Raw genomic sequence first — 24,802 nt, 5'->3', positions numbered from 1 at the left:
GCTTCCCGTCTTTCTCCCTGCTGAAGGGTGGCCAGAGTGACCACTGCCGCTCTCTAAATGGTGGCTGTCCCCCGCCGAGTTTGCTGGAAGCTAATTTTCTGGTTCTTTTTACGTCTCAGACTTAAGCTTTCAGTACTGAAAGGCCTCGTTTCTATTCTGAATGCTAACTGTTTGTATTTTCCAGTTATGTATATCAATGTATTTGAATCTTGGGAAGTATGATTTGAAAGTAATGTTATTGTAATCATTGGTGGTGGACTGGTGACTAAGTGTTTCATATGTGCTGCGTTTCTCTTAATTATAGTCGTCTTCATGTTCTCAAATCCTAACACTTGAACTACCCGAATACTACTTAAAGAGAACAGCTTGCACAAAATGGTTTGTGAGATTAAGGCTTATGACTTAATAACAGGAAAGATTCTTAAGGCTTGCTTGTCATGTTATCTCACTGAATTTTGGCCTGATTCTCAGTAGTGCCGTCTGCTAACTTATAAAGAACTAAAAAGTGATGTTCCACTTATGAAATATGACAGGGTGTCTGCTTGAAAGAAATGTTTTTCCATTACCTACTAGCGCTGAATGGCATGCATGCCATGGTACAAAATGAAATGCTTATATTGTACATGGTCTCAGAAAACATGTTTAGACTATATGTTGTGGGTTGTATGTTAAGTCTTTTGGGATGTCTCTGCTTAACCTTTTTATTTGCAGTTAAGCCAGTTGCACAGCATCTTTCCTAGCAGTTGTGAGCATGTACATAAAAGTGTGGGTTTACCACTGTAATGTATACTGCTCTTAATACTTTTTTTTTTGTAAATAAAGAAACAAACCCTGCCACCACGTGGGCCACTGGTGGGTTTTGAACTACTTTTGAGATTGTGAAGTACAGAACTAGTAGTAGGTGATGCCAAAAAAGAGCGTTAGGGTAGTTGTGCGCTATTCCTGCGCGTTTAGGGGAAAATTCTTGTGGCTTGGGTATCTCAGAAGTATTTAATAGTGAAACTTTCCTTTAAAACCAAAGAAACACTAGAGATGCACTGGAAGCAATACAGTGAATGTTTTATAAGCAGATACTGTTGCTCTGTTTTTCCTATAAAGAGCTAAAAAGAACGTGTGTTAAACTTCATTATCCTCTGTTAACACTCTGCTGTTGGATGAATCTATTGGTAGGTTTACTAGGCATGGTGTGGTATTTATGGCAAGCTGATTGTAGCTCTGATTGCCATAGAGGTAACTGATATTTGCTATGCTACAGAAATGACTAGTAGCTTGTAGGTGTCAGAGCTGCAGCTGAAGTGTAGCATTGAGCAAACAATCATTTAAAGTGCATCAAAATGATCATGTATAGCTGAATTCTCATATCCCATGAAGAAAGAGTAGAGCTGAGTAGTTTGTCATGTGATGCAGCTTGGTAGTTTTTTTGTTAATTACGTTCTTTAAATCTGTAGTGGAAAACCGAAGTTTAGAAGCAAAAAGTGAGTTGGAATACAGACTGGTCACAATTGTCATAAAATGGACCTTTTAAAGGCTCCAAAATGTTGACAGGAAAATGTGTCTAGATACTATGGCTTGAGAGCTTTCGGTTTTGGCTGTCTGGAGGGGTGTGTGTGTGCTTGTAGAGGAGTGGAAGCACGTGCTCACACTCAATGTTGAGATTTTTTCTCCACTGTGATTAGGTTTCTGGTTGCTACCTGTATCTTTTAACGGACTGCACTGTTTTTAAACTCATTTGCTTTTCTGTTCTAGGCCTCCTTAGCCACATATACATCTTATTGATTGTAAAATACAGTGTCAGTTGCTGTTGAATCTTAATGTACATCATGTGCACTTGTGAAGTATTATCTTTATTACTCTTGTTTTCCTACACCTTACAGTTCTAGAAGAAAGTTTTAGTAAGTTCTTTCACTAGCAAATTAAAACATCCCTTAAAAAATAAGTTAACAAGAAACTAGGATATCTGATTAAGCAATGAAGGGACATTTTTGCAAAACATCTTTTTTTTTTTTAAGATTAAAGGTTTAATCTGATAAAGTGGCTTTGTTTCATGGCATCAGTAAAGTATTGCTTAACAAGAAACTAGGATATCTGATTAAGCAATGAAGGGACATTTTTGCAAAACATCTTTTTTTTTTTAAGATTAAAGGTTTAATCTGATAAAGTGGCTTTGTTTCATGGCATCAGTTCAAAGTATTGCACCAAATTACTTTTGTTCCAATAAAGCCAAAATTAGATAATGCTTAGCTCCTGATTCAGCAAAGGAGCCACACTGATGAATCGTATGAAAAGATCACTAGATACTGAGACAAGAGGCTCTCCATCTGCAGTAATCTCTGACTTACAAAAAGAAAGTACTGTTTAGTGCTTTATTCCAATATATTGCAACAAAAAGGGTGGTGAGACTGTAGCCTTCTGGAAACTTTTTTTAGTGATGTTGGCTGGCACTTCCTGCAGGGTGAGCTCAGTGATGGGGGAGAGCACAGGAAGTCTTTAAATTGGTCAGTGTGAATCTTTTATCTAATGTATATTTATGCTTTCCTATCTGAATTCTAACACTTGAGTATTAGTCTATTGTGAAGTTAACCTGTGTACACCCAAACAGAAGAGTTTCTTTTGTGCTAGTAACAGAAGGCTTTTAGTGAAAGGGAGCTGTTTCTCTTCTCTCCATGTACCCCTTCCCTAAGTGCTAGCTAGAGGGGAAATGGTGAACTGGAACTTCCTTTGAGGTTAGGAGGCTGCTGAGATGTGTTGCTGTAGTTATGTTAGCTTCAAGTCATGTACTTAAGATACTGATGACCTGCAAATTGAAATTAGGGTAGCTGCTGATTCACATAAGAAAACATTTATCTAGAACAATGTGAAAAAGCTGATGCAGGAAAGGTAGGGCTTTTTGCAAGCAATGAATACAATCTGTAACCTGTTGTCAGACCTCGGGGGACAGTTAGACTTGGTTCCCATTGATTGAAATATTGAGGTCAGTGCTCTCATCTTGATAAAATAATTCTAAGCTATAAATTGATATCAAGTGAACTGTGCTGGAATTACTCCAATAATAAACCTACTGTCAAACTGTTTTAAAAAAAAATCGGGTAGACACTTTCTGTTAGTTAATTGCTCGAGACAAATACAACTTTTGTGTACTAGTCTCTCAAATGTGTGGAGGACTGCAAAATAGCCAACCCAAGAGAGCCGCTGATGTGGTGCTAATCATGCTATACAGATCCTGATTGCTTTGCTGGACTTGCATAACCTGGAAAAGCTGTCTTGGCTGTCTAAGATAGCTGGGGGGTGGAGGGGGGAAAGACAATGCAAGGAGGTTCAGTGCTATGTGCAGTGTTCATATGCCTGGCTTGCCTCTGTTGAAGATGAAGCAGTCAAGGGGCAGGTGACATACACCTGCCTCTTAGTCAGTGACTTTCAAGAGAATCTTTTCCAGCTGGGTCTTCCTTGTGTTCTGCTCAGGCCCCTTTATCAGCTCCTAACAGGACCTGATGGACATGTAAAACTGAGCTATTAAAAGAAAGAAAATATTTTCTACAGACATATAAAGAGAATGGAATTTTAGCTCTTATAATTGCATTATCCTTTTCTTCTAAGTGTATAAGTATTCTTCAGACCACTTATAAGACACTAGAGTCAAAATACCAAAATTAGTAGCTTATTTCAAAGAGCTGTTTGAGATTACTTATCTTTGAATTAACTGTGAACTTAAATTAACTTAAAATGTTTTCAGAAGATAATGTAGTAGAATTCTTAGAGCAGCTTGTATGCTTATTCTGAGGCTTTTCTCATCCTGCCACTTGGTTTCCTTTTGTGTGTTAGCTGAGAAGCATATCACTGAGCTTTCAGGAACAGTGTCTGGAGGGGGGGGAAAAAAAAACCAAAACAAAAAACCCCCAAACAAACCACACCACTGCTTCAAAAAAGCCCCCAAAAACAGATGGGGAGAGTTGTGGGCTCACGTAGCAAAAAAAGGGGAAAAGATACAGATAAGGAAACTTGCAAAATAGTGTTCTGAGACTTTTAGTGATAAACTATTTTATTTTGTTCTAGTGGCTCACTAATAGTGAACTACTTTGCCTGATTCCTGCAAATCAAAGATCCTGTTAGGCTGGCTCCTACCCAAACTTCATGTACTCCTGTGAAATGCTTCGAGTTCAGCTTAGACTTACCAGTATTGTGAATTCAGACTCTTTCCACACAACTCTTATCCTTCCCAAATCATTCAAAACAGCAGCAAAAAGATGTAATAAATGATTGGCTTAAGCCAGATTTATTTAGAATAGACTCCTGGCAAACTGTAGTGAAATGACTAACTGGCTTAGTATTGACTCAGCCTTCTGGCTTAAAGAGTATTTTGATCCAGAAATCTGTCTTCTATTGATTCAGATGTTTTTATTAGTAAATTAATCTGAAGTCAAATGAGACATTTGTGTGTAAAACTTAACTCTAATCTGTTTTGCTTTCCAGGCATCTTTTCTTACAAAGAAGCTAAATATTGGTGGGAAAAGAGTAAACCTTGCAATATGGGTATGTTTACTTTCCTATTTTCCCTCCCCTACCTAAATAAAATATTTTCCTGAAAAATTACTTAGGTTTACTAGAACTCAAATGTTAAGCACTTTTTAAAAAAGTAAAATTTCAAAGTATTTGGAGTTTCTTGAAGTATTGTTTGCTTTGTCTTAAATGCTAACAAGTGTATTAAATGCAGGATACAGCTGGTCAAGAAAGATTTCATGCATTGGGGCCGATCTACTACAGGGATTCTAATGGCGCTATTCTAGTATATGATATAACAGATGAAGACTCTTTTCAAAAGGTACTGGACAGATTTTTACCTCTGAGATGTAAACTGATTGAAAGATAGTCTGATGTGAGTGTGTAAATGGGAATCTTCTGTTTTCAGCAATACATATTACATCTGCAAATTTAGACCATATAATGGAAGTATATGCCTTATTAGTATTCTTTTGAAGGCTGACTTTTTCAGTCTACTAAAGTTCTAGCAGGGTTATTCAAAGAACACCAGAGAATTAGATGTGTGAGTTACCTGTGACAGGCTATAAACATAAACCAGTACTGTTGTTATAGTATCCAATACTGATCTCTACTGTATAAACCAAATTACTAAAAGGTATTAAGTGACGTGACTTTTCACAGATCCGAGAACTCTGAAATTGCAATACGTGGTAGTGGAAACATTACTTTCTCAGTGATAATAGATATTTGGACTTCAGATCCTCATCAAAACCTGAAATTTGATGGCTAATTATTTTACAGCGGTATTAGTTGAGCAGGGGAGGTTTTTTCCAACCCTGTGTCAAATCAGTGCTATCACTCTATAGGATGTTCTAGCTGAAAACTGGTGACACTCTTTCCTAAGTGAGTTTGTCTCCGATTAGCTTGTGGCAAAACCAGTAAGACTTCTGTGTAGAGGAGTAAGGAATTGTGGTTGTATGGGCAAGGCTTGGGTTAGCAGTGATAGAAGTAGTATAAGGGTATAGTTCCACAACAGCTTAAGTAATTTAAATAGTCTGATGCAGGGCAAGTAAAGCACTTGTGCTGGCAGTTAAACTCTTGCCCCTCCTCTGCAGAATTGTGAAGGCTTGTGAGTACTACTCCAACTTGTGCCTTTTCATGCTGAGCCCTACTTACTAAAATTCTGTGATAGTAAAACACTTAAATTCTCAGAAAGAAGAAGGAAGGTTAATTTGCAGATGTTATTGCATAACTACCTCTGTATCATGTATCCTAACTATTTTTAGGTTCTTGAAGTGATTGCCTCTCTTCACAACTTAAATTCCCTTAAAATAGCAGTCCCTAAGTCAATGCAGTGATCATACAACTTCAAAGCATGACAACAGAATTAATAACAGATACCTTACCATCAGCTGACTCGACACTCTTGTCCCATCTGTTCTCTCAGGAAACAAACATCTGTTATTATCTAACCTGAACAACTCAGTTCAGGTACCTCTACCTTTAAAGTACCATTTGTGATCTGTCAGTAAGTGCCTGTTGATAAAAGATCTCATGCCTGACCTAAAGTGGCCAATGCAGTGAACTTGTTCTTTGGAGTGAGGCTAACACAAGTGTGGTGAGTTATATTTCTGGAGTAATTGAACCATTTTATCTAAGTCATTTGCTCTTAATTTCAACTGCAAACTAAAACCTGCTGAACAAGAGCCATGCGTAGCTCTCTAAAGAATATCTTGTCCATCTATGTTGCTCTCAACATGTTTGTTTCAAGTCTAGAGTAAGCAGTTAATGAAGGAAATGGGTCAATTCTGCAGTGCCGAAGCTAGTAGTGTATCAAGTGAAAATAAACTTACCTCTGTTCTTTTTGCAGGTAAAAAACTGGGTTAAGGAATTAAGAAAAATGTTGGGAAATGAAATCTGTTTATGTATAGTAGGTAAGTCGTCTTTAACATGTGATTCTAATGACTGAATCAGAAGTGTTTCTTTTGATCAATAGCATCTTCCAAACACTGCTTTGACAGCTTGTACATGTGAAGAGGTAAAGCTTATGTTAATTTTACATTTAAAATTCAGTTGGAGCTAGTTCCAGTAGATCACATTGAGGAAAATAAGAGTTAGTTTCAAAAAAACAAGCTGTTTAATGATATACCATGTCAGAAGTGCATCATACAGACACCTGCAGACTGTAGTTTAACAAAGAGATAAACCTCAAATGTGTATTATCTTTCTTGCAAGTACTCAAATGTCATGTTTTTTACTGTTCTCAGTGGCATAGACTGGATGCTTGTCTGTTTTCTTAATCAAGTGCTTGGGGGGTGGAATGAGTCTTAAAGCTTGGATATTTCAACGCAAGCAATGCTACAAATGCTGGGTTTAGATTTAAAATCGGATCTAGTGATTAAAACACTTTCATGAGGATAGACGTATGGATATTCTACAAAAACTACCTCTGCAGCACAGATAAGCTGCTAATAAACCACAAAAGAAAAGCAGAAGGCTGAGTCGGTGGCTTATATGGAGGTATTTAGCTATCCTTATCTACAGAAGTAGAACTTCATCTTCGTTGCCTGTAAATGCTTGAGTGAAAGGGGATTCTTAAATCATATCGTTGTGCTCCAAATTGAGACCTGTGTAAGAGTTGGTCTTTACTGGGACAGCTTGTAAGAAAATGATGGGGTATGATGATTACATGACTGCTTTCCTTTGGATAATTTTGGAGTACAAAGACTTGAAAGATTAACTTGTTTCCAACAGGTAACAAAATAGACTTGGAAAAAGAGAGACATGTTTCAGTGCAAGAAGCAGAAACGTAAGTCACACCAATTATTAATAGAAACAGTCATTGCAGAATTATGCTGGAGTAATAAACTTGTGATGCTGTTAACAACTGGCAGGCATAAACCAGCAGTGCCTAGCTGGCTGCTGTGTTACGTGTTCTGTTGGTATCTGAGTTCTGGAATGTCCTTACTGACCAAAGTGTAACTTGGAGTTGTACATGATTAAAGTCAACATTTGCAGTTTAAATGCACTTCTAGACATTAGATTTTCTTTAACAGTGTTTTTCATTCATCATGACAGTTTTAACCACATAATTCCCTTTTTACATTGACTCAGCATGTGTAGATTAACTCCAAACTCAGAATAAAACCTCTTGTGATCATCTCTTTGCTTTATGTAAAGTGGCTTAGAAAGATTGAGTCCTTTAGTACAATGAAGTTCTGTATTTGCACTCCTACAGGTATGCTGAATCTGTTGGAGCAAAACATTATCATACTTCAGCTAAACAGAACAAAGGAATTGAAGAACTGTTTCTTGACCTTTGTAAAAGTAGGTATTATCTAGTCTGTTGGTAAAGAGCTCATTCACAAAATGCTCAAGGCTTCAGAATGCTTAGAACCATATAGAAAAGCCTTAATGTAAACTGTTACTAAGAACTGACTTCATCTGAGTCTACTTCAAGCCACTTGCATATTGTAACAGCTATGGAAGCTTGATGTATGGATGCTTACAATATTGCAAATTCATGCTGTACTCCAAAAATGTCTTGTCATTTGTTGGAGCACTGACTGCTGTTTCACTCAGCATGCATAAATAGTAACCTCAAATCAAACTTCATGTGACTGGTCTCACTGTTGCCTGCTTCAAGCCCTTTGTTCCAACTTCTTTCAAAACTCTTCTCAAATGATGTAAATAACAAATCATAAACTTGAAGTTGTAATGATGCGGATTTTACACAGCAGTCTAAGCAAATGGTAAAGATCACGGAATGTAGGATAAAAATGTTGCAACACAGGGAAGTTGTCCTATTCATTGTGTTTTTATGATACAAGGATTTAAGCAAAACTTCACCTGTGTGTCTGAAGAGTAGGTTGGGGGTTTTTTTGGGGGGGTGAGGTGGTATGTGTGGTGTATGGGGTTTCTTGTTTGTTTTCTCTTTTGACAGAATGTTCTTCATATGGGTGGGTAAGTCTAGCTTTTGAAGTCACTAACTCCAGAACATTTGAGCATCTAAGGTCTCCCTTAGTCAATAGGAGCTGCTGGATTTTTGGTGCTTTGGGAAGATTTAAGTATGTTCTCACAGCTACGCCATGTGATACCCGAGTACTTACTTGTGTGTAATAAATAGGAGAACCAGTCTTGCTGAACTTTGTGCATGTAACTCAAATAGATTAAGATCTCAAAGTCTTGTGTAAAAATGCAGTGGAATCTAATCTAATACATTTCTTCCTTTACAGGAATGATAGAAACTGCTCAAGTGGATGAAAGAGCAAGAGGCAATGGTTCCAGTCAGTCAGGAATAGCAAGGCGAGGTGTACAGATCATTGATGATGAGCCACAAGTACAGAGCAGTGGAGGGTGCTGTTCTTCTGGATAATTATAAAACTGTGCATCACTGCCCTCTCAATATGAAGACTGCCATATTCCAAGTCACGCATTCTTTACCAATGGAGTAATAGAATTAACAGTATTTAAAAATAATCACATGTAACACTGCAGAGACCTTAAGTGCTAAACTAGTGGCGTCTGTGACCAGAGAATTGGCATTTTCTACCGTGGTTAACAAAGCAATTACCAATGGCCTTTTTACATATTTTTCTTTAATGAGGAATAATATGCATGTAGAAAAGACCTACTTAAAGGCTTCATTTATATTCTTTTAAATCAGATCATTATTTAATAACTTATATACATTGTTGTTGGAATGGTATATGTTTTTGCAGCTCTTTGTATTTTGTGGTAGGTTGAATTGTATCACTTCTAAAATGCAAATTGATTTTTTTTAAATTAGCAGATATCTGAAGTAATATTTTTGCAGGGCCTCCACAAGCCTATAACTGTCAACTACTTTGATATATTCTGTTCATCCTGTATGCCAAGCTGGTAAAATACATTGTAAATTACATTAAATATTTTATCTGCTTTTACAATTGCAGGTGCAGAAATATGTACATCAGTCTTGTCAGTGGTTGTGAAGTGAATAAGTCAGTGAAAGATGCAAGCTTTTCACGTGTACTGTTGGATTGCTCATTCTATTCCCCCTACCTGAAAACAGCTTTTTTTTGCTACATTCATAGCTACAGCATTTATTTAAGCCTTTTCTGGCAAGCAGCAGTATTTAGACTATCCCTTTAGTGGGAAGAGAATGCTTCCTTAGACTGCTGTTTAACATCGAGGTGTTTGACTCCCAGCTAAAACAGTTGGCGCATGCATATATCTTGCCTCTGCAGTTACTTTGGCCTCTCAGAATATCCCCAGAAAGTCAAAGCAACTTTAGCCCTCATCTATCTGGTATCCAGTAAACCAGATGCATGGGAAACTCTTAAGCTGCATTAATACATTTGTGTCCCAAGACAGCGTTATAAACTATTAATGACATAATTTTTTTCCCTGTATTGTAGGGCTTGAGTGAACAAATGAATTGGCATTAACTAGAACTGCTTCTGATTTGGAGGGATTAAATGGAAGATATGAAACTTGTCAGATGTAATTGTAACTTTGGGAATACTAGACAGAACTTACTCCTGACTTGCTCTTTCTCTTGTAAAGCGTTTTGAAGCCCACTTAAGTTTTGGGAGGAGGGTTTTCAGAAAAAGTGTATAAACTATTATTGCTATAAAGGAACACAAATGGTGGTAGCTGAAACTTCAAAATGTTTTGTGCTTTGACTTTTTTACTTAAGTTGTCATGCTTGGAAAAACAGTAAAGGTGATGTCTATGACAAAATAGAATATTCCTTGGCCTTCCTTTTTCTGAAGGGTAGACTTAGTGTTGCATATGAATGCATTGAATGGTGTGGGTATGTTCCGATGCGCAAAAGGAGTAGTAGGAACTAATCAGTCTGTGTAAGAGAAGTGTGCTGTCTTCAATCTGATTTTTATTTTCTCTGAAATAGATGGCTTTGATACAGACTGGTCCTGGTGCATTTTTTCCCCCTTCTGCCTAAACTGTGGTGTAGATACTTTCTCTTAAGCTACCGTTGCTGTGTTCTTCTGACATGATTGTATGTACGATGGACAAAGGTGATCTGTTCATGCTAGTGAAGATAAGGTTTCTTGGCTGCACAGCGCTTTGGTATGAATCTAAAATTCATGATTATATGTGTGTATATATAGCAACACCATTAAGTTAACATTCTCATACTATATTTAACTTAACAGTGAGCCTTGCCAAAGCTGAAAAACAGGTCAGTTTGATCTAAAACCAGTACCTTCAAATCCATACAGTTAAATGAAAGTCAGTCTTGTAAGTGATACAATATTGATATGAGGAGTGAAATTGGCAAGACTCCATGTTGGAGACTGGAATCTCCTCATAATAGGAGTTCCAGTTTTTTTAATTCAAATTTCATTTTTTGCAGAGATGGAAAAAACAAACAACCCAACCTCAACTAGACTTGATAAGCAGATGAGTCATGAGGGCTTACCTACACCAGAGCATATGTGTTCTCTCCAGAGCAGAGCTTTCTCCACTTTGTTGAAGTGGACAGATGCAATTTTGGTCTGGAAATTAATACTAGTGTTAACCCAAGAGAATGTTACGTTTGACTACTTTGAAGTAAAAGCGGTGTGTAGAATGTATCTTTCTGCCTGTGCTAAAGAGTTTTTCTTTAGTGTATTCTGTGGTAGGGGCATTCTGTGTGACTTCTGTCAATTACAAAACTAACAAAGCCATGTTGACAGTAACTCTTAAGTCTCTTGCAAAACTAAAACTATTACTACTGAGAACTTAAGTGGGGGTAAGGAAGCTTAGTTTTGTATGATTAAAAAGGTTCTGGTTGCTATTAGAAATTTTTTTAAAATAAATTCTCAGAAGTTACTTCTCTTAAGCTACAGCCTGAAAACTAGTCTCTGGAAATCTTCCTGTTTAAGCTGCAGTTTGGTTGGACTTTATTTATGGAACTTAAAACCTGTGCTTAGCAGGGTATCATTATATTACCTTACAAAAGAAGTATAGCTTCATGAAGTCAGGGAAGTTGGTTTCCAAGACACAAGTAAAAATGTTATGGATTGTTTAGACTGATTAACAAAAGACTTCAGTTATTCATTGTCAGCGGACAAAATACAACAGTTCCAGGAAAAAGCAACTTTATTGAAGATACCTAGAGTGTTCTTTGCATTGAATATATAGGAAAGCACAGATAGCTTGGTTTTCAATATTTGAGCAGGATCTTATGCAAGTAACCTGGTATTACTACTGTGTGGCTTGGTTTTCAAGGGTCTTAGATTCCAGCAAATGCATCTAGATTGCCTGGTTTGTATGTCTTAAGGAAAACTGTTTTCTTGTTGCTAACTTCTGTTGCTGAAAACAAGTAAGCTAGTTTTCATTCTTCTGAGAAGAGTGCAAGAGAACAACTATGTCTGTCTTTAGAAAGTACCTCTATTGTGGGATGCATAGAACCAGCCAGACACCTGCTACAGCAAGTAAGTCAACATTGAGCACACTTCCTCAGTGTAAATCTTGGCAAAGGTTACTTGTATGCTATAATAAAAAAGGTCTAACTTACTACAAATACCTTTCTAAAACAACATTTAAGTACTTGCTTACAGTCTTGCTGCTGCTATGAAAATTTATCACTTGCTGAAATAAAATCTAGCAAACTAAAGTCCAAACACTTTAATGCAGCAGTATGTATCTGTTAGGAGTTATTTACGGACACTGCCTTATTGCACTTGGACTATAGTTCAGAAATTATAAAAGACCAGATAGACTGATTCAGGTAAGGACACTAATAAATTCAGATGTGTAGTACTTGGAGAGATGAGTAACTAGCTGTAAAGATTGGGGTGATGACTTCATCTGGCTTGCAGTGATCTCGCATATGGTTCCAAGATAGGGACATCCAAAGTCCAGATGAACTGAATCGGCTGGTCTCTTGAAGCAGTCAAGTAATTAAGTGTTGCCTTGATCACATGCTTTTTTTCAGTGTTTGCACATTGTGGACAGGCATTCTTGCTTACTACCACATTAAAAAGTATCCCTTAGCCCTTTTTATCCTGCCACTTTTGTTGTTCTAGGTGTTTAACTTGCATCTCTGCCTACAGCTCTTGAAGAACCTAGTAATTCAATTTCTACTTCAGATTCCAAGCCAGATGAAAAAAGCTTTGCAAAAGGGTGTGAGGTCATGGAAGGTGGTTGGAGTTCAAATGGAGTTCCCTGAAAATGTTGGATGCTGTCAGAAAAAACAGTTTAAAGAAGGCAAGAGGAATGGGAGTCCTGCTTGAGGACAAATGGAGGTCAGGAATCTCAACAAGCTGAAAGCAGTTAAGTGGTATGAATGATAGAGTATGGGAATAAGAGTTGGAGCCAGCCACCTCTGTTTTCTGCTTTTTGTGGAAGGAAAAGGAGAAGTAGAAAGAAAAAGGCAAGCAGGAAAAACTGAAGGTGCTGGGAGTGAGGTGCGGAGTTAACCACTGCTTGGTGGAGTTGCTAGTGTGTCTTCTCAGCAATGGTAGTTGCCTAATGCAAGACTTAGAAGATTACTTCCTAGGTTGTTTTTCCTTCTGTGAAATACCATTTTTGCTTCACTAAAGAGAATACAACTAACTTTGAACAGGCTTTCAGACACAATACTAACCTACTAAAAGCTTGATTAGAATATGCTAATTTATGAGCTATTTACAATTAACTGACTTAGTTAATCTTAGTTTGCATCAAAGCTTAGGATATTTTTCCTGACAAGTCAGGAAATATATTTTGCAGTGAGGATAACTTTTCCTACAGTTGTGTCAAGGAGTTGCAGATGAAGACCAAGATCCTTGGCACCAGTTGCTGCACAAGCTCAACAAAGACAGACCTAAAACTAGCTCTCTTTTAACTGTGCTGAGCACTGTTGCTCATGCTACTCTTTGGGGGATTCTGCTCAACGCCAGGATTTTTCCTCTATTTAGGACAAACCTGTGCATCTCAGTGATGTAGCTGTCTACTGAATTAAGCCTTTTTCTATAATAACAACAATGTGTACTCTTGCATTTTTGGAGCTGTCATTGGCCACTGTATCGAGCAGAATGAGATGGATAAATGGTTTTGAGAGTTGTGGAGAATCTGGAATGTTTCTTGTCTTGAGATGTCTTGAAAAGTGAGAATCTATGAAACTGTCACCATTATGACAAAGGTATTTATTCTGTCCAAGATAACTGAAAATATTTTGGCTTGGAGGAAGTCTTACTGTAACCTGATGAAAATGATAAATTGCTCTACTTCTAAAATGAATATTTACTTCAAGCTGATCTCTTTTGATTCTTAATTTTTTTTCTAAGACTTAAGTTTACCAAACTTGGCCAAAACATTCAATTGATTGGCATGTTCTACAGCCCTAAAATAATGTCTGTGACTGTAGGGAGGAGCTGTGTACTCATTCATATTCCACTGGATAGTTTGGAGCTTTGATTGTATTTATTCAGTACCAGGATGTTGAAAGATAGACTGCAAAAATAATTGTTTCCATCTATTTCCACTGCTCTGTGCACCCAGGCAAGCAGCATGACCTGATGCAGCTGCAGAGTGAATGTGGAAGAGAGGGACAGAAGCCCTCTTTTCTGCTTGTTGGCTGCACTGATCCTCGTTGTTAATGAATTACTACTACAGGAAACTTTCCCTGCTGGAGATCCCCCTGTACAAGAAAAGAAACGTTGTCCGCTTGCTTCTCTAGCTCTTCTCAACAGTGATAGGTACTACAGCAGTAATACCCAGTTCCTTTCAGTTTGAGAACATTGTTTTTTGTCAAGAGGAGATTTTCTTACTTCTTGACAAGTCATTTTTTCCCAGTGTATCTAGTCTCACTGATCTCTTGCAAGGGGTTTTAATACTTCATTGTAGGTCACCTAGAAGCAATGCAATTTGAAAGTATGACAACAAAAGATGATGAGTAGCAGTATTGCAACAATCTTCCCCAGCAATTGGTCATATCCTGCCTCCAAACCAGTGAAGAGAGAAAATTGGAAGTTTAATGGTGAATTCTTGCTGCCTCGGGTACCTGACTCCTGATTCTTGGATACTGGAAGTAACCTTGAAGAAATCAGTCAAGAGGATTGGAGAGAGCAAGGACTACTTTATCATCTGTTGCCAAGTAGTTGAGATCCTGTGATGGATCCAAACTCATGTAACATCTCTTTTGAGCTGTTGAAACTGTTAAACTGCAGACCCTTCTTCAAGTTAACCATTGCTCCATTCTGAAAGGTCAACGAATTTGGGACTCACAGTGGAAGAGAACGAGTGGTTTCTTTTTTTCAGAACAGGAAACAAGAAACTGCCTAATCAGGCTTTTCTTAGCAAAGGGAGAAGAGGAAGGCACTTGATACCTGAAGATTTAAGTGCTGTCAGTGCTATTTGATAATACAGGCATTATAATGATTGTCTTACTGGATTTTTCTCATCAGATAAGCTCATTGAGCTTATCAGGCTCAATCAAATAGTATACTTTTCTTTGAACCCAGAGAAGATGTTAGCAGGGCAAAAGCCAACACTGAAAAGGACACAGCATTTATAATACCAGGTAACTTGACATTGTCAAATGCTGTAGGAATATTTTATTTGGCATTTGTGGATAAAAGAAATTTTGAAAAAACATATTAAAAAACAGTATCTAGCAGAGGCTTCACAAACCTTAACTTTCCCAGTCCATTGCTGCAGCTGGAGTTCTTAAATACATCTTAAGAGTATTTTATATACCAGTGCACTTGCATGAAGATAGTTCTGTGACAAATTAATTCCAAATGATCAATCAACTAAAGGAAGAAGAACTTCTTTAGCATGACTGCTATTCTATCAGTGCCTAATACTAAAAGTGAAAATGCATGTAAGTGGAAATGGATCAATAGAAAGGGGAAAAATGTATGCTGAAAATCAATACAAGAAAACAGCTGGAAACTCTTGTTACTGTCATATCTGAAAATTGTTATATCTTACATTTATTAAGTCAGAGAATTTGAAACTTGATGAACAGTCTGTAATAAAGTGGCCCTGAAAATTACTGGAGGCTGGTGGCAGTGGCCTGGCTTACAAAGAGATTTGGTAAAAACTGAGACTGCAGGGTTTTTTGTTACAAATACAATAACAAATTTCTGAACCCATCTGAGTATGATGTGATGAAAGGTGGCTTTAAGATGCCAAACCAGGCTCAGCGAGGTTGCTCTATGTTATGCTAGCGCATACCCCAGACTGTAGCATGAGCCAGCACCCATCAAAATGCAGCTTTGATTCTCAAAACTGGTCTTGGGCAGCCCAGAACAGTTCATGAGGAAGAAGCTGTTGCTGTTGAACCACGTTTGCCAGTTTAATGATAGCCCCAGGCACACTGCCTGTATGCTAAGGGAGCAGCAAAACCAAGTTAAACCTGCAACCAAGGCTCAAGAATGGGAATTGTCCACCAATTATGTGTTTGTATCCTACTGGTGTCCTACCTGCACAATAAATGTTTGTACATGCTTTCCTAGCGAAAATTGCTGTTCAGCTGATCCTGTGGACTTGAACTGGATGGACATTGTGAGTGAAAACAGCAAGCAACAGGAAAAGCAGGGCAAGATAAGGGGAGTTTGCACAGTTTCTGCTTTGGCTGTTCTTAGCCCTTTCACTTGCACTTTTAAAAAATCAATAGCTATATCGTACGATCTTTGTGTCAGAAAGTGTATTTTCTATTTGATGAGAATTTTTTGGTCAAGAAAGAAAAATCTTAAGAGCTTTTTCGAGTAAATGTAGTTCCTTCACAGATTCAGTCTTTCCAAAGTCTGTCAGCATCTCATTAAATGGGGCTATATTAAATGGTGAAGAGCAAGTGTGCTGCCTGTAGTTACATGATGCAATCGGAGTCCTATGGTGAATGTTTCAAATAGCAAGAGGCAGCAGAGCATCCAATGCACCTCTGATTGCCAGTCTACTTTCCCATTGTTTTGTGACATAGAGTAATTGCAAAACAATCCTCAGCCATAAGATGTGCCCATTCTGGTTAGAGAAGTTGGTTTGAGGCTTAAAATGACACTAAACTGTACTTTGATTGGAGACCTCAAGGAAATCTTGACCATCCTTGCAGTATGTGAATACTGCAGTGCTTGGCACCATGGGACACTGATTCTTTTTCAGGGACTTAGGGATTTCAGCTTGTATGGGAAATGGAGTGATCTCTGAAGTGGACTATGATGGCAAGTTGAGAGAAGGAAGTATTGTGTTAGTAACACAGACCCATCCTTAGCATTGCTTTTTGAATGGCTGGGATGAAATACAGCATTGACTACCCCCACCCTAAAACAATTGTTCTATTAGTTTCCTGCTCTTTCCAGGAAATGTTGCCTGTTGGCGGTGTTGTAATGCCTATGTAGAAGTGATGGGGTTACTTGTCTTTGTTTTCTGCATTCCAAACTCTGGCAATACTAGTCTGTGCCAATCAGCAAACAACAGATCAGTTTCTGTTTAGTCATCACTCTTGGATAGCTTCCAACTAGTCTCTCTGGAGGCTGATGAAATCATGCATCTCTCCTTGCATGACAAATGCAGAGCATTTCCTGTTGGTGTCTGCTCGGCTGCTTTTATATTTAAAAAATAAGTTTCTTGTCCCACTGAGAGAACAAAGCTATTGTAAACTTGTGATCAGTTGTACCAACTGTAATGTTTCCTTATGACAAATCTTGTATGTTTTGGGTTGTTTCATATTCTGGAATTCCATTAATACTTGATATGCATAGATAAAAAATACCAGGTTCACAAACAGGAACTCACAGCTGTGGTTATGGATATACAAAATGTGACCTAGTGCAAATACTTGAAGAAAGCTCATCATCCAGTGTACTGCCTTCATGTCTTGTTACATCTCCATGCCTTTACAATCTAAATACAAATAAATGCTGCTGGGGAATGGGATTTCCTTCCTTTTAATTTCAGTCTGTGTGTACTTAATTTCTTTGTCCCTACCCTTGTCTAACCTTGTGGCAGAAGGCAGCCAAGCGTGGAACATTACTGTACCTGCATTAAGGTTTTTTTTATGTTTTCTTAGAGGAACAGGTTAGAAAGGCTATCATATCTTCATTTCTCAGGTTTGACATTGAGGTAGAGACAATTAGTGAGTAGAGAAGATCCCCTGGTCCAAGGGGCTACATCGTTGCTGGTAAATAAATTAGGCCAGGGTGCATAAGGAGCTGTGGCCTTGAGAGCAAATGGCACAGTACAGCTTTCGTCCAGGTGGCTAAGTCCTCTTCTGCCCTTTGAGTCATGTTTACGTGCTGCCTGCTTGAAGTGGCTGTGCTGTTCCCCACACTGCATCTAGGTATTAGTCTGAGAAACCTTAAATCGCATGGCTGTAGTTATAGAAAAGAGCACACTAATGATTAAACAGCCAGGCTGACTAGGTCAGTACCCCAGGCTTACATGTTGACTTGAATGGATGCAGCCAGAGTCTGATCTCCCTCCTGCTCTCCTAATTGTGGAGTAGGATAGGAGGATTCTTTTTTTTTTTACATTTTCCTCTCGTATGTGGAAAACGAGAGCATGTGACAGCTAAATCCTGGGATATCTCCTTTATTGTCTATAATATAATTCACTCTGAGGACTGGTACCTCTTAGAATATGAGGAACTCAAGAGAAGCCTGGTCTGCAGCTTCCTCCTGGGTGGTTCTGCTGTCCAGGACAGCACCCCATTTACTGTCTGCTCGTGATCTGTGACAAACTGGAGTAGCCTGGAAAAATTGTGGGTTGTATATGTCAAAGCAAGGCTTAGAATATATCAATTTCCTGTGAGCAGAAAAAAAGGTCAAAGGGAAAGATTATTTCTGGCACTGTTTACCTTTGTTTCTCTGCTGTTTTCTCTGGGGTTTTTGTTTGTACAAATTAAGCCTGTGATGGAAGGACTTGACAGAATCCGCACTTGTCTTGCGTGGGTCAGGTTTTCATGTGGTTGAGCACGTGGGTGGCTGACACTTCTGAATACAGGAATGGATCTTGGAACTCTGCTGAAATAGCTGAGTGAACAACAATAGCAGCTGCTACAGCTCTTGGCATAGCGATAATAGCTATGCTTGCAGCTGTGACAGCAACAGAAACCACAGGAAAGCCAGGAACACTTTCTGGTTGCACACTCGGTGCTGGCTGGGGTGCTGTGACTACCTTTATGGGGCAGAAGATGCTTTATTAGAACAGATGGCTACTTAAAATCCAATGAAGAGTGAGCCACCAGGCTGAAGATACCCTCCTTAGATTCCCATCTGTGTAGCGTGCGAAGGGTTGGACTTTAACATAGAGCTATAGACTGCCCCATTATTTTCTTAACGGGCTTATGGAAAAGGGAGAGGAACGTGCCAGCACTATGTCAGCCTGTGGAACTTGGTGTTGTGCATCATTCGGGTTTGTAAACTGAAATAACGTAACGCACTATTACAGGCTGGGGACCGACTGGCTGGAAAGCAGCTTTGCAGAGAAGGACCGGAGTGTCGTGCTGCACAACAAGTTGGCTATGAGCCAGCAAAGAAGGCCAGCGGCATCCTGGGCTGCATCAGGAAGAGCATTGCCAGCAGGCTGAGGGAGGTGATCCTTCCCCTCAGCCCTGGTGAGAGGCTTCCCGAGTGCTGGGTCTAGTGCTGGGCTCCCCAGTACAACAGAGACATGGACATCCCGGAGTGAGGCCTGTGAAGGGCTATCAAAGGTAGAGACTGGACCATCTGTCATATGAAGAGTGGCTGATAGAGCTGGGACTGTTCAGTCTCGAGAAGGCGCAGGGGATCTTGTCAACGTTTAAAAATACATTATGTGAGGGAGTGAAGAAGGTGGAGCTGGACTCTTTCAGTGGTGTCCAGTGAAAGGACAAGATGAAACGGACATGTTGAAGTACAAGAAATGCCATTTAAGCATAAGAAAAATCTTTTTTACTCTAAGGGTGGCCAAACACTGGAATAGGTTGCCCCAGAAGGTTGTGGTGTCTCTATCCTTGGAGATACTCAAAGCCTAACTGGACAAGGCCCTGAACAATCTGATCTGTTCTGCTCTGCAATCTGATTTGCAGTCTGCTCTGGGCAGGAGGGTTGGACTAGATGATCTCTAACGGTCCCTGCCAACCTCAACCTTTCTGTGATCCTGTGATATTGCAACCTGATAGCAAAGAGTCATTTTGCTCTCCATTTTGAATAATGATATGCTTATTGTTATGCAATGATAGTTTGCAAAAGAACAAGGGAGAAGGGCCCAAGAGGGGTGTCTGGTAGATTGGGCAACTAGCTAGTAAGTAGTCATATATCTCGTGGAGTAAATTGTTCTGTGGGACCGAGAGCTCTCTGAAATGCTCCTGCCTTCTTGACAGTGAGGCAAGTGGTGACTGGGACACTGAGAGCAGTGTGGTAGGACAGGAGACCCAGGAAGAGTCCTGTGGGACCCGTCGATCATTCACCAAAGCAACTTGGAGCAGAAACTCCTTTTCTATGTTTGGTGGAAGGAGAAGGGAGCTGCATTGAACACATCTCCCTCAAAGGAAAGTAAAGTCTCAATGCTAAGCCTGAGAAGCCTCAAGCTTAACTTTAAGGCACCTCTGAGAGAAGACTTCTCTGGGAAACAAAAAGAACAAGCCTGGTGGTTGTGAGAGAACTATCATTTAGTGAGGATTAATTTCAAACTCTAGGGGTGCAATTCAGTGGGACTGATACCAAGCTGTCATTGGTAGTAATACCAATGTCATTGGGAGTAATGGATGATTCCCAAGGATTGGAGTGGTCCTAAGGCCAGATGAGAAACAAATGCATTGAATTTTAATGCTTTAAATAGATGACAAGTTGAAGATTAGTCCCTTGCCCTGTATGAATGGCACTCTTCCAATGACTTCACACGCATACTCTGGTATCATATAGTCCAGTGATGTTTTCCAACAAAGTTTTATTAACTTTGGAAATGTAAGCTTTAACTTATGTCCAGCAGTAATACAAATGGGATTTATCTTTTAATTCTTTACTTAGTTGACAGCTCCTTCAGGTAATGCTGTGCTGCTCCCTGTTCTGGTTGCACAATAGGAGTGAAAGCTGTTCAGTTTGGGCTTGTTTCACGGCCTTTGAAGGCCACCTTTTCCTCTGTTATGGTGCTTCTTGGGAAATTCCCGAGAATCAAAGATTTAAAATATCTTTAAATAAAGATAAATATGTTTCTAACCATTCTTCCGTTGGCATACAATGTTTCTCTGTAAAGCTGTTTTTCAGAATTACTTGTATGTTGCTTTTGCCGTGTACCTGTATATTTGCAAAATGATGGCTCCATCTGCATGTACATTTTAAACTCTATATTTGAAGACTGAAGCAGCTTCTTTTCTTCATTCTAATCTCTTCCCTTCGAACTGCACGTTGAGTAGGGCTGGGCACAATTCTAGATCCAAAGATCAGGAATGTTTTAAAGATAGGGTTTTAGTCAGGTCATTGTTTTTCCATGTTTTTTCTCAAGGCTTATCCAGAACTCCATAATACTTCTATAAGCATTCAGGCTCCATTGAGCCTCAGGCATGTTCAAGTATTTACTGGTCAATGTTTTTTTAAAATTGTACCTTTCTTATACCTCTTGTCTTCTCCAAGTCTAGTCTCCAAAGTCCTAGCTGCTGCTTTCCTTAGGGAATAATGGAAAATAGTTATGTCTCTTTGGTCAGATTTTGAGCTACAACTCCCCAGTACAAACACTGATTACCTTAGCACAGGTCTGGCAACAATAACCAGTCCTAACAAATTAAATAACCTTTATCTAGATTAAAATGTTTAAGAAAATCAGTCTAGAAATAATTCACCATTTCCTGGATATTTTCACAGCTCCATCTCTTTCAAAAATTTATTGAGTTTCTCTCTGTTAGCCTGTCCCCTGCTAAGTGATCCTTTTCTCCCATCCTTCTTGTGAAGAGCACTTTTGCCATTATTTACAGTCGTAGTTCCATGTCTGGCAAAGCGACTCTGATTTTGTGTACAGATACATAAACCCATTGTGTTAAACCCCTTCTCCCCTCACAAGGGGTGTACAGTAGCTGTTCCTCACTGCTCACATCTTATGTGGCGTCTGCATCTTAGTATTCTCCAGTTCTCACTCAGTGTTTCTATTCTCACTGAGTGACTGTACAAATGAATACAGGAATGCTGGAAGCTTAAGTGAAAATGCATAGAGGAGCACAGGTTAGCATTCAGTGAGCCTACAGATACACTGTAATTAACTGTTAATTAGCATGTTTTTAGCGATGGAAACACTGAAAGAAGAAACTTTTAGTAGCAGTAGTAGTATTACCATAGTACCTTAAAAATCTCACAAAGGAACAAGACCCTGCTGTGCTAGATTCTTTAGCTTGGTCTCTAACTCAGGTAAGTAAGCGAATTTGAATGGTAGTCTCTTGAACTGGCTTGCCCTTAAATGACCAGATTCATTGAAAAGCAGCCATTAAGCCTCATTCAGGTCAGGGATAAACAAGATTTTTCAACCATCATCTGTGGAGAAAATGGAAAACACTTATCTTGCTCAGAGCAGGATCTTCTGTAAGCATGTCACACTGAGCATGTCTCCAACCACCATGCACTAGTTTTGGTCCTTTTTTCAGTCCTTCAGCTGAGAATCATGCTTCTCAGCTGATTGCAGGGTACCTCTGCAGTTGTGTTCCTGAGTCCACCAAGAGGTCATATGCTCTGTCACAGAGCAAAAGTGACCCTGAGCAATCTGACCTAACTACTAAATTTGTCCTGCTTTGAGTAGCGAGGTGGACCAGATGATGTACAAAAGTTCCTTCCAACCTAAATATTTTATGGTCATATGAAAAATAAAGACCTTATCCAGTCCCACTGACAATCAAAGAATAAGTAAGAAACAACACAGGGATGCAGACAGACAGAATAGACAAGGAAACAATGAGACAGTGTAGCGGTCAGCACCATCAGTGGTGGTTTTAGTTCATCAACCATCTACTTGATAGCAATTTTTGGGATTAATTTTCTAGCAAAAGGGAGGACAGTATTTAAAGAAGAATAATGAGACAGCTTGGTGTACTTCTATGGGAGTTTTTGCCCTGCAGGAAGATCAGCTTGAGGAAAAAGCCTGCCACACAACTTCTCACATGAAAATTTTACAAATAGTAGGCAGTCTGGCACCGAGTTGACCTGATGCAGAAGCTGGCCCTTTAGCAGTGAGTAGGAGGTAATCTTCCTCAAAATGAGGAAGGGCATTTTATGTTGGGCCCTAGAGAAGGGTGAGAGTTGGTAGATGGACAGGAGGAGCTAGATGAGAGGGTTAAAGGGATATGGGCTAGACGAATGACCTTTGCAAAAGCATTCTGCACAAGTCTGAACAGATCAGAATTGTATCGGTCAGTGTCAGCAAACATAATGTTGCAAGAAGAAAATGCTTAGCTGTATGGATAGACAGGAAAAGCTATGCTTTGGAGCTGTTGTACAAGAAAAAGTCTGCAAGAGAGCTAGCTACCATATGAAAGAGAGAATCCAGGGAGATATCTAAGACTAAGGCATCAATCAAGCTGTAGGCCTTGGAGACAGATGGGTATTGATACTGAAGAGAGAGATGAGTGCCAAGAGAGTCTGGAGGAGGATAAAACCATCTTGTCTGTTAGCTGCCTGCAGATGATAAAGATTTTAATTTGGGTCAGGATTAATGGCTGTAGTAGAAATAAACCAGTGAGTCATGAGATAAATACATATTTATTAACACAATTACCTACAAAGAGAGGAACTCTGATTGAATATACTAATGATCAAGTGCAAGAGATAGAACTAGAAGATGGCAGTCATGCTAGCGAAGAGAGTAGACTTCAAGGAGTCCGTTGTAGATTGTGATATAGGCTAACGAAGCTGAGATGGGAATCTTAATTCTGAGCTTCTTCTAGGAAAAGAACTTTGAAAGAAACCTTGACAAAGTAGTTTCAATGGAGTGCTAGAATGAGAGTATGCAATGGAGATAAGCGAAGGAAATCCCCGTTGTTCACTGCAGACTTCAGGGAGCTGAGAGATGAAAAGGAAGTGGACAGAGGAATGGGATCACACAGGGGTGTGTACCTAACGTACGATTATATGGCAAGGAGAAAAAAAATAAAGGAAAGTGGTAAGAAAGGGAAAGGATGAGATTAAACACATGGGAGACCAAATGAGATGAAACCATCGTGGGTGTGGAAGATGGCAAATGACAATTTCACCTCTCAAAGCAATTCATTTATGGTGATGTATTTTTAACGTGCAGCCTTCTTCCTTTTATTCACCTCAACACTCAGTTGTACTCTTACTAAATTCAAAGAAAGAGGCCAAAGCTATGACATCCATTTTTGCTACACCCATACAGCTTTCCAGACCTAGATATTACTACAAGGACTTGTGTTCTGACTGCAGTTTTATTTTCTCATCTTTATGCACATTTATATACAGAGTCACAACAGGCTCTCACAACTTTGAAGTAAATCAGTATGTCTTGAGACTAGCAAATCTGGTTTTCCATGGTAAAAAGTACAGTATGGGTGTTAATCTAGCCAAATGAGCTTTTAATTTGAGAAGTCAGAAAGCAAATTATGATGACATTTTTTGACAGAGACAAAAAAAGACTGAATTACCTTTGTTCCTTCAGAGTAGCAAATCACTTCCTGGTGAGCATCTCATTCACCTATTTCAAATAAACAATATTTGGGGGACATACTATTTGCTCAAAATGTTTTATGATAAGGTGTTGGACTATACCAAATGTCTTAAAAACCATCTTTATTTATGGCTCTCAGCAGGATCAAATGTTGCAGACATTAAGTGAAAACTACTTTTTTTTTTATATTTAAATAATACCATGCATTACATGCTTTTCCAGGTAAAGAAGACCAATCAAAACCTGTTGACGTCCACAGGAGAATTCTTTCAGACTTTATAAATCTGCACAGGTATGAATGCTGAATACTGGCTAACACCGATGAGATGGTAATTAAGGTTTGGCTTTATCCCGTGATGAATATGAACGTGTTATGTGTTGAAAGCCATCATCTTGAAGGCAGTGTATTTTTCACTAAGAGTAACAATCTGGCCCATGGGTATTAGAGCAGCTTAACGGTGCCTATGGGCCAGTGTTTCATTGATATTTACATCGTGCAACCGCAGGAAGAGAACGGAAACAACTGGAGAGAACAGGGTGTGTGTTTTATATCAAATTTTCAACGGCCCTCAAATTGTAACTACAACTTCAGGTGGCTGAGAAAAAGCTTTACGGGTGAGGAAAAAATCCCCTCTCTCCTCCTTACTGCCATACTTGCACCGTCCAGCTGGGTCAGTATTGCTCTCATCGCTGCGGAGGCCGGCTGCCTTTCCGAGCCGGCGCGTCCCCGGCGCACGGGCAGGCGCGTCGGCTGTTCCGTGGTCCCCCCTGCCGG

The 24,802-nt window shown here is 39.2% G+C and overlaps 1 protein-coding gene across 1 annotated transcript in view; it reads left to right on the top strand.

Moving 5' to 3' along the window:
* The window catches only part of RAB21 (RAB21, member RAS oncogene family), a 24,090-nt gene extending 13,707 nt beyond the window's left edge, over positions 1-10,383 (top strand). Inside the window, exons 2-7 of the mRNA XM_009273239.1 lie at positions 4,468-4,527; positions 4,709-4,816; positions 6,347-6,410; positions 7,231-7,285; positions 7,715-7,803; positions 8,712-10,383. Of these exons, the coding sequence (XP_009271514.1) occupies positions 4,468-4,527; positions 4,709-4,816; positions 6,347-6,410; positions 7,231-7,285; positions 7,715-7,803; positions 8,712-8,851 (516 nt within the window). The 3' untranslated portion in view covers positions 8,852-10,383. The remainder of the gene's footprint in view (positions 1-4,467; positions 4,528-4,708; positions 4,817-6,346; positions 6,411-7,230; positions 7,286-7,714; positions 7,804-8,711) is intronic.
* The last annotated feature ends 14,419 nt before the right edge of the window (positions 10,384-24,802 follow it).

Source organism: Aptenodytes forsteri, unplaced genomic scaffold (genome assembly GCF_000699145.1).
Source record: "Aptenodytes forsteri isolate BGI_AS27 unplaced genomic scaffold, ASM69914v1 Scaffold366, whole genome shotgun sequence".
In the NCBI taxonomy this organism is placed as follows: domain Eukaryota; kingdom Metazoa; phylum Chordata; class Aves; order Sphenisciformes; family Spheniscidae; genus Aptenodytes; species Aptenodytes forsteri.
The sequence above is the reverse complement of the archived record's forward strand: the minus strand, read 5'-3'. Positions and strand labels throughout refer to the sequence as shown.